Raw genomic sequence first — 18,609 nt, forward strand, 5'->3', positions numbered from 1 at the left:
GCAGCCTGGGTCTCTGACACGGGGTGGGGAGGCTGCCCTTTAGTCTGTTGAGGGCTTTCCTTTTTTATTTTAAATTATTTTTTATTTTTTAAGATTTTATTTATTTGATAGAGAGAGAGGGATCACAAGTAGGCAGAGAGGCAGGCAGAGAGGGAGGGGGAAGCAGGCTTCCTGTGGAGCAGAGAGCCCTATCCTATGACCCTGGGATCATGACCTGAGCTGAAGGCAGAGGCTTTAACCCACTGAGCCACCCAGGTGCCCTGAGGGCTTTCCTTTTGACTCTCATACTTATTTACAGAAAGAAATAGAGCCGAAAGGTGCACCAGGTGCCATTTGTAAATCTCAAGAATAATTGATAAATACTCATTTCCCCTAGCAAACAGTGCATTTCGTTTGATAATAGATAATGATTAGATTGTTGAGAAAATCTGGCTCTTGACCTTTGGTGTTAACTCGTGAATAAAGCTGATATTAAGGCTGCCATTAACATTGCAAAAGCAGTATTGCTCAGTAACATTCCCTTTCACGGAGAAAGTAGTTTGCAGTGATGTTTTAACGTTTTCCCTTTTCAGAGAACTATCAACTTCACTTAAGCAGAATGGTTCAACACTTTGAGCAGCTTGTTTATTTTTCCCTTAATCCTCAACTTCCTCAACCATCTCATTCTTACCTTACTAACCTGATTGCTCCCCAGCTCCCCTGCTTTCTCCCACACCTGTCCTCTCTTTCTTTCAGGGCTCCTTTCTCCAGCCAGCCTGCCCCCACTATTTACACCCAGGCTTCTTATAGGCAACCACTTGTGCTAGAGCCTCTCTGAAGGCCACATAAGTCACTGCCAGAGCCAGTGAAAGCAGCCTGCTTTTTCCGAGCTGACACGAAGGATGAAGCTCTCCGTCACAGGGCACAGGGGGCAGACAGACAGGGCCGAGTGCTGCCGCGTGTCGGTGGTTAGCACCTGCAGGCTCAGAGCTGACAGTGCACTGTAATAAGATTCATCTCTGTTCAGTTAACTGATGTGGGCTTTATGGTAAATGTTCGCTTGCTTAATTACTTTGGCAGACTCGCTGATTGCCTTTCCTGAGGAGTTCTAAAAGGTCCCCCTGGGATGAAACATAAACCTCTTTCCATGTCTTTTAATTTCATTCTTTTCTTGGAGTACTTGAACACCAGTATGTGATCCATATGGCCACCATTCCCTCTCTCCTGTTCGTGAACATCAGGACCACTCCTTACTAGAATGGTGTCCATATGGCCCACAGTGGACCACTCAGCAATCTTGATGACCTTCTCTCTCCTTTGTCCACATGAGCTTCCCCATTCCGCCTTCCCCACCGCTGAGGTATATGCACAGCTCTCCTAACTTAGTTAGGGATCCATGTGCCTCTTTTTCTCTAACTAGTATGGGGTCCACAGAATATTTCCCTCTCCCTTCAATCTAGCAGCATGTGATCCACTAAAATAATTGCCCTGTTTTTGACGTGATAGAAAAAGAAGTCTAAGTTAGTCAGTTGCGGGTTTTGTTGTTTTGGGGTTGTTTTTTTTTTTTTTTTAGATTTTATTTATTTATTTGAAACAGAGAGAGATCACAAGTAGGCAGAGAGGCAGGTAGAAAGAGAGAGAGAGAAGGAAGCATGCTCCCTGCTTAGCAGAGAGCCCAATGTGGGGCTCTATTCTAGGACCCAGATCATGACCTGAGCTGAAAGCAAAGGCTTAACCCACTGAACCACCCAGGTGCCCCGATAGTGTTTTTTTTTTTTTTGTCCTCCTGTTCACTCCTTTTCCGTGCTTAAAAGTTAAGTATCTTATTGAGACGTGGCTGGCTGAGTCGATGGAATATATGACTCTTGATCTTGAGAAGTGAGTTAAAACCACATTGGTGTAGAGATTACTTAAAAATAAAATCTTAGGGGCACCTGGGTGGCTCAGTGGATTAAGCCACTGCCTTCAGTTCAGGTCATGATCTCAGGGTCCTGGGATCGAGTCCAGCATCAGGCTCTCTGCTCAACAAGGAGCCTGCTTCCCTCTATCTCTCTGCCTGCCTCTCTGTCTACTTGTGATCTCTCTCTGTCAAATAAATAAATAAAATCTTAAAAAAAAAATAAAATCTTAAAAGTTAAATATATTATAATAAATTGATTAATTGGGCTAATGGGAATGATATGTAATTAAAATACTTCAAGATTTTGGCTCATGCCAGGTTTTTAAAAGTTTAAAACTTTCACTATTAACTATAATTAGTTCACCACTAATTAGAATTAGATAACTTCTTGCGGTTTTGAGCTGATCCCCACTGCCTCGGAAGCCTTTCCAGGCATGTATTTGGATTTTCTAATGTCCTGGGGTGCCTGGGTAGCTCAGTTGGCTAAGCATCTATTTTCAGCTCAGGTCATGATCCCAAGGTCCTGGGATCAGGCCCCAGGTCTGGCTCCCTGCTTGGTGGGGATCCTGCTTCTCCCTCTCCTACCCACTTGTGCTCTCTGTCACACACACATACTCTCTCTCTCTCTCTCAAATAAGTAAATAAGTAAATAAAATCTTTTTTTAAAAAATGTTTTTCTTGGGACGCCTGGGTGGCTCAGTTGGTTGAGCAGCTGCCTTCGGCTCAGGTCATGATCCCAGCATCCTGGGATCGAGTCCCGCATCCGGCTCCTTGCTCGGCAGGGAGCCTGCTTCTCCCTCTGCCTCTGCCTGCCATTCTGTCTGCCTGTGCTTGCTCTCGTCCTCTCTCTCTCTGATAAATAAATAAAAAATCTAAAAAAAAAAAAAAAAATGTTTTTCTTATGTCCTGAGGTGAGACAGAAGATCTAATAGCCCTTTCACATGACTTATTTTGTTCTTTTATATTTAGTAGATGTTTCTGAGAGTGTAGAGGGGCCTTACCTCTGGAGATAGGAAATCCAGGGCTAAAGTGTAATGGTAAAGGCTATCAAGGGTTTACATTCTGTATCCCCTGGAACTCTGCCAGCAACTCCTGGCCTGTAGCTAGAGATGGTGTAAGGGAATCTGTAGCACAGAGCAATGGGATCTGAGCAGAGACTGGCTAATCTTGGAGGTGTTTTGATCCTAGGAAAATTTAGGAACCTCTGTTCATTTATTGAGAGAAAGTTTTAATAAACAGTAGACATTCCTAAGGGGAATGGATTAAGTGAGGTCTTTTATGGAAATGTAGATGGTCCATTTTACTTATGTGGTTCCTTCAGCTCCTGTGGTTTGTTCTTCTCCATTTACATTCACTGTGATTGTAGAAACAGTGGGAAAATGTCAGGCTGGTATGTAATGCAAGAAGGAATTCCATTTCTCTATTACAGCAGAGCTAGACTAGATAATTTAGCCAAAGTGTAAAGCCCATGGCATCTTACTTGGCTTAAATCTATGGTTTGGGGCCATAGTAACTAGAAATTAGCACATTTTTCAAGCAAAGTAGCTATGACCAATTGCTTAACTTCTAGCAGGTGATGAGGTGGAAACCTACATTGGGCAAAGTCATGCATCAAGGTAGAAAGCCCAAACTGCCAAAATGCGTAGTCATGCACACAGCTTCAGAAAATGAGGCAACTGCCCCTCAGGCCGTGTGCATGTACATTTCATACACATTAACTCCTTCTTGTTTCCCTCCAGTTAATGAATTGTGAACCTTCATTTGTTCAGTGCCGAGACTGGATGAAAATGTAGTCCGGTAGGTGAATAAATTATCTAGTATGACACATGTGTTTTTCACCTAGAAATCAAGAGAAATGCTGAACTCATATCATTCCTTAGGTTGAACTATGAGGGTTACTATAGTGTAGTCAGTGACACACCTTTTCTGTTCCACTCCCTTCAACTAATAAATTTGTGAACACAAATAAATCAAGTTCTCTTTAGTAATAAAGTAGACCAATTTACATAGTTGGATCTTTGGGCAAGTCAAGCAGCTAGATGCAGTGGCCAGTAGCACATCCTTCCTGATGGTTGCCAAAATGCCTTCTCCAGTAAGGTTGAAATGAACCTACCGTTGTGTCTCTGGTCCTGAAATGAGTGGCCACAGGAACAGCAGTATAAGAAAGGGGATAATTGGTATGAAAGGTAAAGCCTAGCATGTAGGGGATGAGTTAGAGGAACAACCCTAACAGGTCAGTCGCTAAAGTTTTGACTAGATAGTTTCGAAGTGAAAAGGTTAAAAGATATTCTTATTTGAGGTTTCATTTTGCTTAATGTTAATCAGCAGAGTCTCTGAGGCTTGTAATGCACTGCTGTTAACAGGCATCAAGGGAAATTGTTTTTTTGTTGTTGTTGAATTGGATGGGCTAAAGATTCATTGACTCCATGAGGAAGGAGGCTTATTACTGCATGAAATGGAGTATGTGAGGCAATTCTGAATGTGAAAAGAAAGGCTCGTTTAAAATTAAATAACTTGGGGTGCCTGGAAGAGTGTGAGATTGCTTGATTTTGGGGTCGTGAGTTCGAACCCCACCTTAGGTGTAGAGATTACTTAAAATAAATAAACTTTTAAATAACTCAACCTCAGATGAACCATTTTATCTGCTGCCACATACCACTCTCCTACCTTTACCCCTTCTCAGAAGCCAGTCTCTTATCTGTATGTTTAAAGATTTCCCAGGTAGAAGCAATTATAAATACGATTTTCTTGTCTTTAATCCCAGATATCTGAGAATAAACTCTATAGTATATTATATCTGGACTGCTTTTTTTAGGTCTTGGAAAGGGGAAGCTGCTTGTATTAAAAAAAAAAAAAGTTCCATTTCGGTCAAGTTAGATGGTATATATAGGAAAACACAGAGGAAAGCTTTGCAGAGGCAATCCAGTAACATGACAAAACTAATACTAGAGCGCCTGGTGTCTTGTGCAAGGTCATACAGTCTAGAAGTGGAAGAATCCAGATTTTAACTTGGGTCCACTGCCCTGAAAGCCTTGCTTTTTGTATTATGCATACCATGTTGTTCAGGGAAGCTGAGCTATTTTAACTGGGCCTTTAAGGGAAAAGTAAGACTTAGCTTTATAGGAGTAAAGAAAATAGCATTCCATGTGAAGAAAATCATGTAAGTAAAAGCATGATGTCCGGGTGTACATGTTTAGCAAGTATTTGAAAATACAGGACTATAGTTCTTAGGAGGTTGGGCCTTGAGATACGGATTTATTTTTATAAGGCTTCAGATATGTACCCATAATCAGACTCTTTAAATCTGGTAGCCTTATAGGAGTAATTTTAGAGTGAAACTTTTAGGAATATTCCCAGTGTGTACCATCTTGAGTGTACCAGTTATGTTTCTTACTTCTTTGGAATAAGAGCTACAGAAACTTTTCCTATAAACAGCCTTTGCCTGTTTTTCTCCTTTCTGCCTGAAGGATTTACAAAGCAGCTCTTAGAGATAGGCTGCTTCCTTTAAATAGCTCAGTAAGGAAACAATCACCGTGTTCTGGGCTTCTGGGTGAAATTATTATTTATTTATTGTTTCATAAAAGACCCTTAGATGCTTTTGTCTGTGGGAGATAGCCGGGACTGTGAGAATTTGCATCTTTGGAGGATTTGCTTTAGATTCCCTCTGGATATGAGAAAGAGTCTCCATTTCCTATTAATCTACATTTCTACATTGTTACGGTAACATTCTTCTGTATTTCTTGGGTAAGTTGGGCATTAACTATCTGTCTCAGCCATCATCCACCCAGCACTAGGGAAAAGAAAGCTGCTTTGCAGAGTCATGAGTCAGAGAGAATAAGTTAAAAATGGACCAAGAAATCCCTAGCCAGTTTGTGGCTCAGCCTTGCTGTTCCATCTGTCCACTTCGTTTTGCTTCAGTTTGTGTAAGTGACCCCTGTCTTTGGCAATCAGAAGTTGGCAGTTGCGTTAGAGGGTGGCCCAGATTCTTGCCCTTAAAGGTGCTTTGGGTACAGAACTCTCTCTCTGGCTGGTTTTAGCAGTTTACCTTTACTATGACATTGCCTGTTTCTTTTGTCTTTCCCTTTGGGACTTCCTAATTCACTGGTATTAGAAGACCCAATAACAGAGTATAACACACTCCCCCAGTCCTTCCTTACCCCTCCCCATCCCAAACAAACAAAAGCGTAGGCTTACTTTTAGAAAATATTAGATTAATAAGAAATGGCAGAAAGTTTTTCTGTAGTCTCCCGGTAAGACTTAAGAGGAAGAGAAAGCTTTACTGTTTTCAGGGACAACTTCAGTTCCTTCTTTGAAGGATAGCTGTTCATGTCTGAGCCGCCTCTTCTCTTGGGATGGGAATAAAACATTTTTATTGTTATTTTCATACTTTTGAAAGTATGAAAACATACTTTTCTAGCTGGTGCTCGTGATCCCCTTCCTTGTGGTGAAACTGAACAAAAACCTTCTTAGACTTTGATTTATTCATTCAGTTTGAAAACTTGAAACCTCTCAGTATGACAGGTGTTTTGCTAAAGTGTTAGGAATATATTGGTGAGCAAAATAAATTTGGTCCCTGCTCTCACAGAGCATTTAGTTCAGTTTGAATAAAGCTGGAGAGGGGGATAAAAAAGCTGGGAGTTTGATTAGAAATTATATTCCCTTTCCCCACAAAGTTGGACTTCCAGACTCCTTTCCCTTTCCTTGGGCCTTACTTCTTTAAATCTTCTTCCTGCTTTTTCTTTTGTCACTTCTACTTTTGGTACCCTAAGAAATCATCGCTTAACTCAAGGTCACAAAGATTTACGTGTTCTTCTAAGATTTTTACATTTGAGATCTGTGATCCATTCTGTTAATTTTTGTGTATGGTGTGGGGTAGGGGATCAACTTTAGTCTTTTGCGTGTAGATACCTGGTTTTGCCAGCACTATTTCTTGACTAGACTATCCTTTTCCCATTTATCTTGCCACCTATGTCAAAGGGACATCTTTTTTGGTCATCTTTATTGTATTTTAATTTTTTCATAATGGCTATGATTTCTCATTCTTTGCCCATTCAAACCTTCCTCTTCTTCCTACTCCTCTTCCTCCTTTTAAGTCCCCTTTCCTAAAATACTTTCAGCATAAAAGCTTTTGGCTGGTATAAACTGGGTTTTGTTTAAATACCTGGAAGGCTGTGGTTAGATGAAAATCAACCTTAAGATGCAAATGAAAGGAAAAACATCTCTTTCTTAGCCAGTATGTTGCTGCCCATCCTACTATTTTTCAGACATTGTCTCTCTTCAGTGTGTGTGTGTCTTCACTATGGCACAGGCCTCTCAGAAACCCCTACAAGATCCTCATTTATTGAAGTCTCTGTTTTTCACTTAGTAAAGACTAAAGGGCCCAGCACACTCTGCCTAGGAAACTGGTCACCCATGTAGCTACATTTGTGGTGTTTGTGATTAGAACTTTGAGGCATAGAAACCTCAGGATCCTCTTCTAGAAGGGAAGGAAATAATAACCCACAATATAAAGGGTTTAAAGAGAGGAAGTCCCACAATATAAAGGGTTTAAAGAGAGGAAGTCCACCTGCAGAAAAAGAAGCAGACTTTATCCACTCTACTACTTTACTAAAGATGGACTCTGGTTTGGAGTCTGCTTTGCCCAAATGGCCAGGGTCCTATGGAGAGTAGATTACCTATATGTTAATCTTCTCAATTGTCAGAACAAAAATATCCTAGAGTAGGTGGCTTAAAAAACAGATGTTCGTTTCGTCAAAATTCTGGAGGCCAGAAGTCCCAGATCAGGGTTCAGCAGGGATAATTTCTGGTAAGGACTTTCTTCTGCTTCGTTGACAGCTGCCTACTGCCTTATGTCCTCACATGGTGGAGGGAAGAATGGAAATGAGAGAAATTGCCATTTCTTCCTTGCTGGAACACTAAAGTTTTAGACTTAAGCATTAGATAGTTGCTACCTGCTAGATTTTGATCTGCAAAATGAAAGAGAGCTAGTGTTAGAATCTTTGAGGAACACCCCCCCCACCAAAAAAAAAAAATGTTCAGAAGAGATGGTAGTAAATCCTTTTGGAGATGGTATCAGTGGGAAGGGAAGCCTAAAGAAAAGAGGGAGGCTCCTCATCTATAAATCTAGTATGTCATCTTTTTCCACTAGCATAAATGCTATTCTAGGACCTGGCCAGATGGGGCAGTGTGGAATCACAACCCAGGTGAGCCCTATAGCAGGCTGCAGACTTCCTGGGGAAGGAGCAGCTAAGTATTTCAGTCACTGCAAAGGCATGTGTTACTCAGTGTGGGTGGACTTAGCCTGGTTTCAGTGTTTTGTCATCTCTTTGCTATCTCAGAACAAATTTCCATTTCAACGATATGAGGTCCCAAGAACTTTAATAGGAAGCTTCCAAGCCCTCTCTGAAATTCCTTGCTGAAGAGTCTGGAAGGAGAACAGCCAGTATCAGACAGTTTTTCTTACCTCTTAGGCTTAGAGCCCTGCATGTGCCACCTCTAGTAGATCAGATTAGTGCTCATATTTTTAATTGTCCCAAAGAAACAGCAAGAAAAATAAAGCAGAGGCATATACTCTGTGCTCTTTGTGGGTATTGGGTTAGATACTGCTAACTGGGTTTAGACAGTTCCATTGGGCTTTAATTACCTGCTGAGACCTGAGGCTCTGGAATGGGAGTGTCACAGGGGAGGTTGGAGGATGATTTTATCCTTATTCCAAATTCCCAGAGTGGCATATCTGTCATACCCTCAGGATGAATATGCTCAAACAATATCAGCATATATGCCCTGCCAACATAGACCATCTGTAGATCCAAGTGACACTTGACAGGTACAACTTTGAGAAGGGAAGGAAATAAATATACTTTCTGAGGAGAATACTTTCCAGGCTTTTCCTTTCTCTCCCTCATTCCATTTCTTCTCCCTTCCTTCCTCTTTCCGTTCCCTCTCCTGTCTTCTTTCTTCCTTCTTTCCATTTCTCCTTTCTCTTCTCCTTCTTTTTTTGCTTCCCTGCTTTCTTTGCTAGTGCAAGAATTCCTTGGGTAGAAGGGGAACAGAATTAGAGCATACCCCTCACTTTCATTCCCAGGGATTATTTCATTGTCCAGACCTCACCAGCTTTACTGGGTTGCCACCTGGGCCCCCATGGCTGCTACTCACCCACCCAGACAGACATGAAGATACTTTGGAGTTCTCTGTTCTCCAAACTTAGGCAAGCAAAAACAAACAACCCTAGTTTGGTTGAATCAGAATTTTTTTAAAACATTTTTTCAAAAAAATTTTACTAAGAAGTTTAAGGAAAACCCCAAAGAAAAAACCATTATAAAACCATGAAATGAATTTATTACAGAGTTCAGATTTTTCTTCCTAAAATAACTGAGATCTAGTCATAGATAGATTTGATTACTCTATTTCATTTTCTTGATCTGTCACTCTTAGATGCTAGACCCTATGACTCATACTCTCTACTGAGTTAACTTGAACTTGGTACTGCTGCTGGGTTTGGGGGGATTCTCAGTTCTTCTCTAAACCTCCTCCCCTGTCTTCTTACTGAGTTTAGGCTCCAGGTTTTCCTTTCTGCTCCTGGACTGTTATCATCCCTGCCAATACCCACAAACCTCACCTTCTGAATGAGAAAAATATTTGACCCCTACTTGGTCCAAATTCTTTCCCACCTTGGATTTAGACCAAATTACAACCTTAACTTGCAGATAACATCTCTACCCTTCTTGGTAGTCTTTGAAAAAAATAAGTTACCAGAATTCTCCTCTGTTCCTGACCCATTACTGTCCCGTTTGATGTATTCATTCATTGAATATTTATTGAGTACCAACTGTGTGCCAGGCACTGTGCTAGATATTTGACATTGCTTTATTATATAAATGTTGCACGAATCCTCTAAGATTTAGTCATTCTTTCGACAAACATTTATTTTATGTCTACAATGTACTATTCCTGGGTACTGTACTAAGTGCTAAGGTAGGTGTTATTCCCACTTTTTCCCTCTGAGACATGTAGCTTCCTAAAAATCCAAAATAACAAATGGTCAAACCATGATTTTTTTTGAAGTCTGACTTATACTTTTATACCCATATTAAATGGTTCAAGAGTTTCATACTATCAATGTTATATTAAAAGAGAACATTGATTTTTGTTGCACTACCACATTCATATGGGTGCATGTACACACATATGTTTTTAAAAACTTTTAACTTTGGAATAATTTTAGAATTATATAAAAAGTGCAACAATAGTACACAGAGTTCTTATATGCCCCTCGACCAGGTTTCCCCCATCTTACATTACCAAGGTACAGTTATTCATCACCAAGAAACTGGCAGTGACACAGTCCTATTAACTAAGCTCCATATTTTATTTGGATTTTGCTAGTTTATTAATTTTCTCTTTCTGTTCCAGAGTCCAATTCAGGGTATCACATGCATTTAGGTGTCATGTCTCCCTAGTATCTTATGATCTGTGACAGTTTCTCAAGGACAGTTTTTCATGACCTTGGCGGTGTTAAGGAGTACTGGCCAGGTATTTTATAGAATGCCCCCAACTGGCTTTGTCGCATGTTTTTCTCATGATGAGACAGGTTGTGGGTTTGGGGAAGTATATAACAGAGGTAAAGATTATAAGATCATACCAGGGGTAACATGACAGCTACATGAATCACTGGCCATGTTTACGTTCATCATTTGGCTAATAAGGTAGCATTTGCCAAGATTCTTTACTGTAAAGTTACTATTTTCCCTTTGACTACTCTGTTCTTTGGAAATAAGTCACTAAGTCTGTCCTACCTTCCGTGGGAGTGGGAACCAAGTTTCACCTCCTAAAGGGGAGAGTACCTACACATATTATTTGGAATTACTCTGTTAGAAAGATTTTTCTCTTCTCCCCATTTATTTAATCTATTTTGTATCAATGTGGACTTACGATAAACTCCGATCTGAAACCTGTGCTTTTTCTACTGCACTAGACAAGAAATGACAAGGACCTACATATACACCAAAAGCATTGGTTTCAGGGAACTTTATTTCAGATTTCAGAGATTTTTTAAGGACTAGATTTGATAAGACTTGGTGACCTTGATTGTTGAGGGTGATGGAGAGGAAGTGTTTGAAAATGACACTCAGATTTTGGTTTGAATGGCTGGAAATAAAATTTTCCCTTGAAATTATTAACTAACAAGTGTGAAGATTGGTTCTAGGCTTTGACAAAACTCAGATTCTTCAAAGATTGTATTTAACCTATGTATTGGTCCAGCTTGACTGAGTGCCCTGTTCTCCCAAGTCAGAGCAGAGCAAACAACTTTTCTTTCTGACTGAAACAGCAGGGCCCCCTAGTGGACAGCCCCTGGGTCCTGTTTCTTGCCTGAAGGATGCTTGGGTTTTTTGTTTGGTTGAGATTTTTCCCCTCCCCTAGTTCATTTGCAACGCAGACATTTGATTCTACTCTTGGTCTAAAAAATTTTAAACACTTCTTACTTCAGAGTTCTCAGATTCATCCCCATGTTCAATAAAAAGATAGCTTCTGACAGTCACTCCTATGCACTCATACTCTAAACTAGAGAGTACTTGATACTTGTTTTTTACTCATTTATCTGCTTCTTCCATCTGATGCCATATTAATGTTAATTCTTTTTTTCAGAGCCATCATCAATCACTTTAACCCCAAAATTGAATCCTATGCTGCTGTGAATCACATATCCCAACTGTCAGAGGAGCAGGTAAGCCAGTACCCTTCCCAGAGTGACCCTCATAAGTTGTGGCTGGGATCAAGCAGTTGTCCTCTCTTTGATAGCAGAAGTATTCTGTGACTGAGCTGGTAGCAGGAACTAGGCTTCTAAGAGCAATTACTAAGCGATTTGTTGATAGTACTTTAAATAGAGGGATGGCTTCTACTTTTGTGCCGTTGGAAGGGTTCGTTTAATTATATAGAAGATATGTAGGTGAAAACTTAGTGAATTATTATTTTAGAGTGGGTGATAGGCATTTCTTTTTTTAATTTTAGGCAGAGAGTCATTTTGATATTTAAAAATAAATGAGAACTTAGAAATGGATAAAACTGCCAATTAGAAAAACTCTGAGTTCAGCTTAATTTGATGCTGTTTGGTGTGTTAAAATATAAGCCCTCATTGGGGCAGATTTTCCTTAGTAATTGAGTTCTGTCTGCCTTGAGCAATTATTTCTGAGGTTTTTCTATGGTGTGGACTGAACTGGAGATGCAGATAGCATTAGTGTTTGTTTTCCTTGAGTCTGGCCTGATTTCCCCTTCTCCCAAAGTGCCTGCACTCAGCTCTGCATTATATAAAAGTACAGATTGGGGCATTAGCATGGCATGGGATTGAACTTGATGTTTCAGAATGAGACTCTTGAGTCCTGTTTTTAAAAGCACAAAATGAGACATTCTATTCACACAATCTCCTTCCCCCCTCCCCCGCACCAACTCCCAAGATGGAGAGCCAGGGTAGTCATGAGTTGAAAGCCCAGGTATAAGTTCCAAACAAACAAACAAAAAAACATACTCTCCTCTCCCCTCCCCCCTTTTTCTGCCAATGTATCAGTATAACCCTTCTCTGAGTCCTTTGCTGGTACAGCCAGCCAGCTCTGGTGTGAACCTGTGTTCCAGTGTTTCTAAAAGCTCTTCAGCTCACTCAGTGAGGCAGCAGGCAGCCTTTTGCCTGACAGGCTTCTCAGCATTCCCACCAGTGGCTCTTTCCTCAGCCAGATGGATAGGACTCTATTAGACTATCAGTTGTTCCCTTTGACATATTTGTTCTCTTTTGTGAGGCCAGCTGTGAGATTTCCATCCTCTTATTTAAACTGCTTTTATAAATGGCTTTCATTTTCTTTTTTTCATGAGTACTGTTCTTTGATGCCACTGCTCTCTGTGAGGTGCTTTGGGATGCTACCTTCTTCCTGTTGGACCAGTTCAGATCAGTTTACTGTGCCATTTTTATGCAAAAGAATTCAACATCTTGAGTTTTGTATGGGGAAAGAAAAGGTGACTTTTCTATCACAGTGAGCTCTGGTTAGTCTAAAAGCTTAAAAAAAAAAAAAAAAAAAGGACACATTTTCCCTGTGAGCCACGTGCAGTATTCACCCCACAGCAGCTTGGGAAGGTCAGGCTGAAATCTCTTTACAGCAGTAGCAGCCACAGACCAATAATAAAAATCCATTCTGGCGCATGAGGCAATCTGGAAAAGGATGATTAGCAAGCACGTGTCCTCACCCTCCTCCAACTTCTCTCAAAGTTAAATGAAGTGATGAAAGTGTCTCAGAAAGAGTCCACAAGCCAGAGATGAGGCGATTTCTATGGAGAGAGAGAGTATACAGCCCTATTCAAGAGTGGGAAAAGGATAGCAGCTCTCAAAGGAATAAATAATTATATGCCTGCTGTTTACAAGGTATGATGCTGGGTAGTGGGGACAGTGGTGAATAATCTAAGTGTAGCCCTTGTGCCATGGAGTTTTTGTACACTTGCTATCTCTCTTAGCAATCCTTTTCACTTAGGGAGTGGGGAAAGGGTGATACTATTCTGGGACCCTTTTCAAAACTGCCCTCAAAATAGTTGTTGCTTCTCTTCCCTGACGGACTTTGAAGGGCGCTGAATGACAGCATTACAGTGCACTTGGTTTTATTCTCAGCACTATCGGATTAGAAGTATTTGACTGCCTTGATAATCTCCAACATGTGTTGCAGCACTTCTCTCCCTTCACTTGTGAATATCAGTGCTAATATCACTTAATGTTAAGTGTATTCACAGCTTCCTAAAGAGCTGGCTTTGGGATCCAGCAGGGCCCTGCACTTGTTAGCCTCAAACTAAGTCCAAAGAAAAAATGAGGAACTCAATCCCCAAGTAGATTCTAACTTACCCCTAAAATAAAACCTAAAGACCATGGATAGGTGTTAACTAGAATTTATAGCACTTTGTAAAATAGCAGATAAGAGAGGGCTCTTGCTAGATCTGCCTGCCCAGCCTGCCATTTTGTTCTGGTAAGAGATTTGTGAATATTATAGTTCTGACAACACCCAGACACATCCCAGCCTCTGTCTGTGGCATTTCAAGGTGATGTTTGTAAATTCATTATTACTTAATAAATAAAGCCCGTTCTCTCACCCTGGAGCTGTTTTTCAGATTTCCAGAGATACATGACATTTTTCGGTTACTTCTCATTGTCTTCATGGAGGACAAAGCCCTTGAAACAGTCAGTACCCTCAGTGTAACTGAATGGTTGTGCATTATCTAGTATAAGAAACTACATGCATTTTTTATATTTTATACACAGCTGTAACATTTGTCCAAGGTTGATTGTGAAGCTTGTTCATTTTGACTCCTTTTGTGTGTGTGTGGTAAAATATACATAAAATTTACCATTTTAACCGTTTTCCAATGTATAGTTCAGTGGCATTAAGTATATTCACATCATTGTGCAAACATCACTGCTATACATCTCCGAAACTTTTTCATTATTCCATACTGAAAGCTTATGCCCATTAAACAATAACTACCCATTCCCTTCCCCCTCTTGAAGGTAACCACTGTTGTACTTTCTGTCTCTCTATATATGTCCTTTTTTTTTCTTCTTAAATAGAGCCCATATTGAGGAACCAGGCTGGCTCAGTGGGAGGAACATGTGACTCTTGATCTTGGGATTGTAGGTTTGAGTCCCACACTGACAAATAAGTGAATAAAATCTTTAAAAAAGAAAACACATTTCACTATAGTGAATAATTAATTTTAGATGTTATGCAAAATGAAAGAAAATATTTTTAAAAAGGGGAGCTTGGGTGGTTCAGTCAGTGAAACATCTGACTTTAGCTCAGGTCATGATCTCAGGGCCCTGGGATCCAGCCCTGCATGGTGCTCCATGCTCAGCAAGGAGTCTGCTTGTCCCTCTCTCCTTCCCTACCTCCTGTGTGTGCACATGTGCATTCTCTCTCTCGTATAAATAAATGACATACTGATTTATGTCAGCTCTAATTTCCTAATAGGTAAGAGAGGACTTCATGGTAGAACTTTATAAAAGATTCTCTAGAGCCCTGAATATCTAGAGTACATAGTCACAATTTAGGATTCAAGTCAAAACCTTCTCTGAGCACCTGATTCCTTAAGATTTTAGTCACATTGATGACCAATTTTGTGATTTTGAAATATCCCGTTGGAAAAACAAATAAATGATTAGCCCACCTTTTTTTTCTTTCTTTTTTTTTTTTTTAAGATTTTATTTATTGGGGTGCCTGGGTGGCTCAGGGGGTTAAAGCTTCTGTCTTCAGCTCAGGTCATGATCCCGGGGTCCTGGGATCAAGCCCTGCTAAGCAGAGAGCCCGCTTCCCTTCCTCTCTCTCTGCCTGCCTCTCTGCCTACTTGTGATCTCTGTCAAAAAAATAAATCTTTTTTAAAAATGCTATTAAAGAAAAGATTTTATTTATTTATTAGAGAGAGAGAAGGTGCACAAGGTGCAGAGGGAGAGGGAGAAGCAGACTCCCTGCTGAGGAGGGCCTCTGTTCCCTAGACCCTGAGATCATGACTTCAGCTGAAGGCAATCACTTAAGGGACTGAGCCACTGAGGCACTCTGCACTCTTGCTTTCTTTAGCCTTCCCTCAGCTATCAGTATTTTAGCATTTAGTGCCTGCTGTGTGCTAGCCATTTGAGGTATACAGAAATATGATAAACGGTCTTTGTTCTCAGAAGATGGAATAAATTCAAGAGATGGCTTACAGCTTATTGATAGCTGACCAGTACTAGCAGTAGGATCTGTGAGCTCCTGTTAGAGGAAGATCTCTGTAGGTTGTGATGGTCAAGAAATGCCATATGGAGGAAAGAATTGGGTGGACCTTCAAAGAGCAGGGATAGGGATTGGATAAATGAAGAGGCATAGATTATAAAATGTACTCAAAGCCAGGACCTGAAAAAAAAAAAAAACAGAAGAGAGAAGAGTTCCAGAGTTTCTATAAATCTTGTCCTTGGGTCACAGGGTACCCAGAGGCTGAATGACTTAGAAATACAATTCAGGGGACTCCTGGGTAGCTCAGTCAGTTAAGCATCTGTCTGCCTTTGGCTCAGGTCATAATCTCAGGATTGAGGGATCAAGCCCTGCTTTTGGCTCCCTGCTTGGAGGAGAGCCTGCCCCTCCCTCTCCCTCTGCCTGCCCCTCCCCCTGCTCCCTCTCTCAATCTCTCTCTGTCAAATAAATAAATAAAATCTTTGGGAGGGGGCTGCCTTCGGCTCAGGTCATGATCTCAGGGTCCTGGGATCGAGGCCCGCATCGGGCTCTCTGCTCAGCAGGGAGCCTGATTCCCTCTCTTTCTCTCTGCCTGCCTCTCCATCTACTTGTGATTTCTCTCTGTCAAATAGATAAATAAAATCTTTTAAAAAAAAAAAAAATCTCTGGGAGGAAAAAAAAAGAACAACAGTCCAGTCATTTAAATTGTCATCACAGCTTCCATCTCTACTGTACTGATGCTAATCTCTGTTCTAATTGTACTGCCTTTGATTCAATTAGTAACTGTTAACCAAAGGCCTAATATGAACTAGTCTCAGTGCTAGGCATGTGATGAGACCTACTGGGCAAACCAAGCTTTTTAAAAAAATGTTGGTAAAAAAACACATAACAAAATTTACCACCGTAACCATTCATTTTTAAGTGTACAGTACAGTAGTGTTGACGTGTGCTTGTTGTTGCACAATTGATCTCCAGAACTATTTCATCTTGCAAAACTAAAGCCCTATTGTTGAACAACTTACCTTTCCCCCTTCGTCCTAACCCTGGCAACCACCATTCTACATTGTTTTCTAGAAGTGGGCAAACCTCTTTTGAAAATGATGCACCTTTCAGGCAAGTGGCTCAGGAGCTGGCTAAAAATTTCTCTACGTACAGACTTGGGAATTTTCCAGGAGTATCACAAGCTGGTCTACTGACATCCCCATATGTCACAGAACCATAGGACAGGACATAGTAACCCTACCCCTATTATCTCTTTAAGTCTTGACTCTCACTAGGGCTTTATATTTTGGAATCAGAGGAGGCATGTATAATGTTTTGTATTACAAGAGGTACCTTCAAAAGTATTGTGACAAAGCAAAGAATCTAACTTACTTATAGAATTAGGTTAAGGTAAATTAGGGAAACAGTGCTTCATATCTGAATGAATAAAAGTTACATTGGAAGCTACTATGTCTGTCTGCTAGTAATCTTTCTAAACCTTTTGATTTTTTCCAGATCCTAAGATAAGAGGCACTACAAATAAATGCTAGGCATTTAGAAATCCTAATGAAACCTAGCTTTATTTTCCCACAGAGGAGTGAGACAGTAATAAGAGAAAAGTCCGTGGGGCAAACATTGTTAGGGGCCCTGGGTGGCACCCATTACTTGAGAACATCTAAGAGGAAGCACAGAAAGATCTCAGGGAAGATAATCCCAAGAGCTTCAGGGTTTATGAGGAAATGGAGCCTGATGTTTCAGCTTTAGAGTTGGGGGCCCTTGATGTGCTAGTGTATGTTGAAGAACTGCTGACAGAGGTGGCGGTTGGGAAGGGGGCTGATTTGTAGTGTTGGGTGTGACTCCTCCCACTGTGTCTACCAGCTTGAAGCCCTGTGGCTCTCACAATGTTTGAAAATTTAATTGTCAGCTCTCCCAGGCCAAGTGTGTATGAGCTAGTGCCATCACATCACTGGTTGTTGAGGATGACTGGGAGAACGGGGCTGTAAAGCTATGAGGCAGGCCTTTCTGAGCAGGGGTGAGTGTACCCTACTTCCTACCTGGGAACCACTGATAGAAGTTCCTCCCCAGGGCGATGGAGACCTCTGAGTAGCCCACTCTGAGAGCCGCTGTGATGTTTTCTCGTCTTAGAGCAGGGCCTTAACCACCATGCATAGCAGCCTTGACAGAGACACACGCTGGAGATCTGAGATTTAGGACTCCTGTGATAGCCATGACTCAGTTTTTTGTACGTGGCATTGTGTTTTTCTACAACAGCCTGTTAGTTTTGCACTGCCTCTCTGTAACCCTGAGTGATGGTTGCTGTGCAAATTCCTACTGAGTGCAAGCATGGGACACAGCATTGGCTTCCTCGTTGCTGTCACTTAGACTCCAGCTTTCAGGTGACCTATTTGGCAGAAAAAGTTTGGTGTGAGTTGTTCGTTAACTGGACTCACTAAGGCAGGAAAGACAGAGGCAGAGGCAGATAGATTTTCTTACAAGCTGTTTAACCTCAGAAATCAACTTGATGTGATATAGGGCATCTTGAGAAGGTCCACATAAGAGCGTGAGCTGATGATGTGCTGCTAGGATGGCCACAGTTTTACTTGGACCAGGAGGTGGGCTGCACTGCCAGAAAAAGGAGAGATGATATCTTGGATTTTAAGAGGACATAAATAGATAAAAGGAAAGGAACAGCTAGTAGTTACTGAGCTTGGCAGTTTTACATAGGTTATTTACTTAAGTGTTGTATCAGCTGTTTGGGGTAGGTGCCGTTATCATTTTATAGATGAGGTTGCTAAAGAGGCTAAGTCTTGCCTGGGGTCCCACAGCTGCTTGTGCAAAGCCGTAACATGATCATAGGTCTGTCTGACACTGATGTCTGAGCTTCTTCTCTTCATCAGGCTGAGGCATGTGTGACAACCTGAGCTTGCCAGGTATCCTGAAGGAGGCGGAAGGCCAGGGAGAGGAAGGTGGAAGGAGAAGCAGGGATGGTGCAGATAGCAGGGCTCACTCCTGGGGCATGGGGAA

General features: G+C 41.2%; 1 protein-coding gene across 2 annotated transcripts in view; it reads left to right on the top strand.

The window, feature by feature from the left end:
- Positions 1–18,609, top strand: part of ARMH3 (armadillo like helical domain containing 3) — a 182,551-nt gene that overhangs the window by 138,950 nt on the left and 24,992 nt on the right. For both annotated transcript variants that reach the window (XM_004749417.3, XM_004749418.3), the window contains exon 24: positions 11,525–11,603. In XM_004749417.3, the coding sequence (XP_004749474.2) occupies positions 11,525–11,603 (79 nt within the window). The remainder of the gene's footprint in view (positions 1–11,524; positions 11,604–18,609) is intronic.

Source organism: Mustela putorius, unplaced genomic scaffold (assembly GCF_011764305.1).
Source record: "Mustela putorius furo isolate JIRA1106 unplaced genomic scaffold, ASM1176430v1.1 tig00003909_pilon_pilon_pilon, whole genome shotgun sequence".
Classification (NCBI taxonomy): domain Eukaryota; kingdom Metazoa; phylum Chordata; class Mammalia; order Carnivora; family Mustelidae; genus Mustela; species Mustela putorius.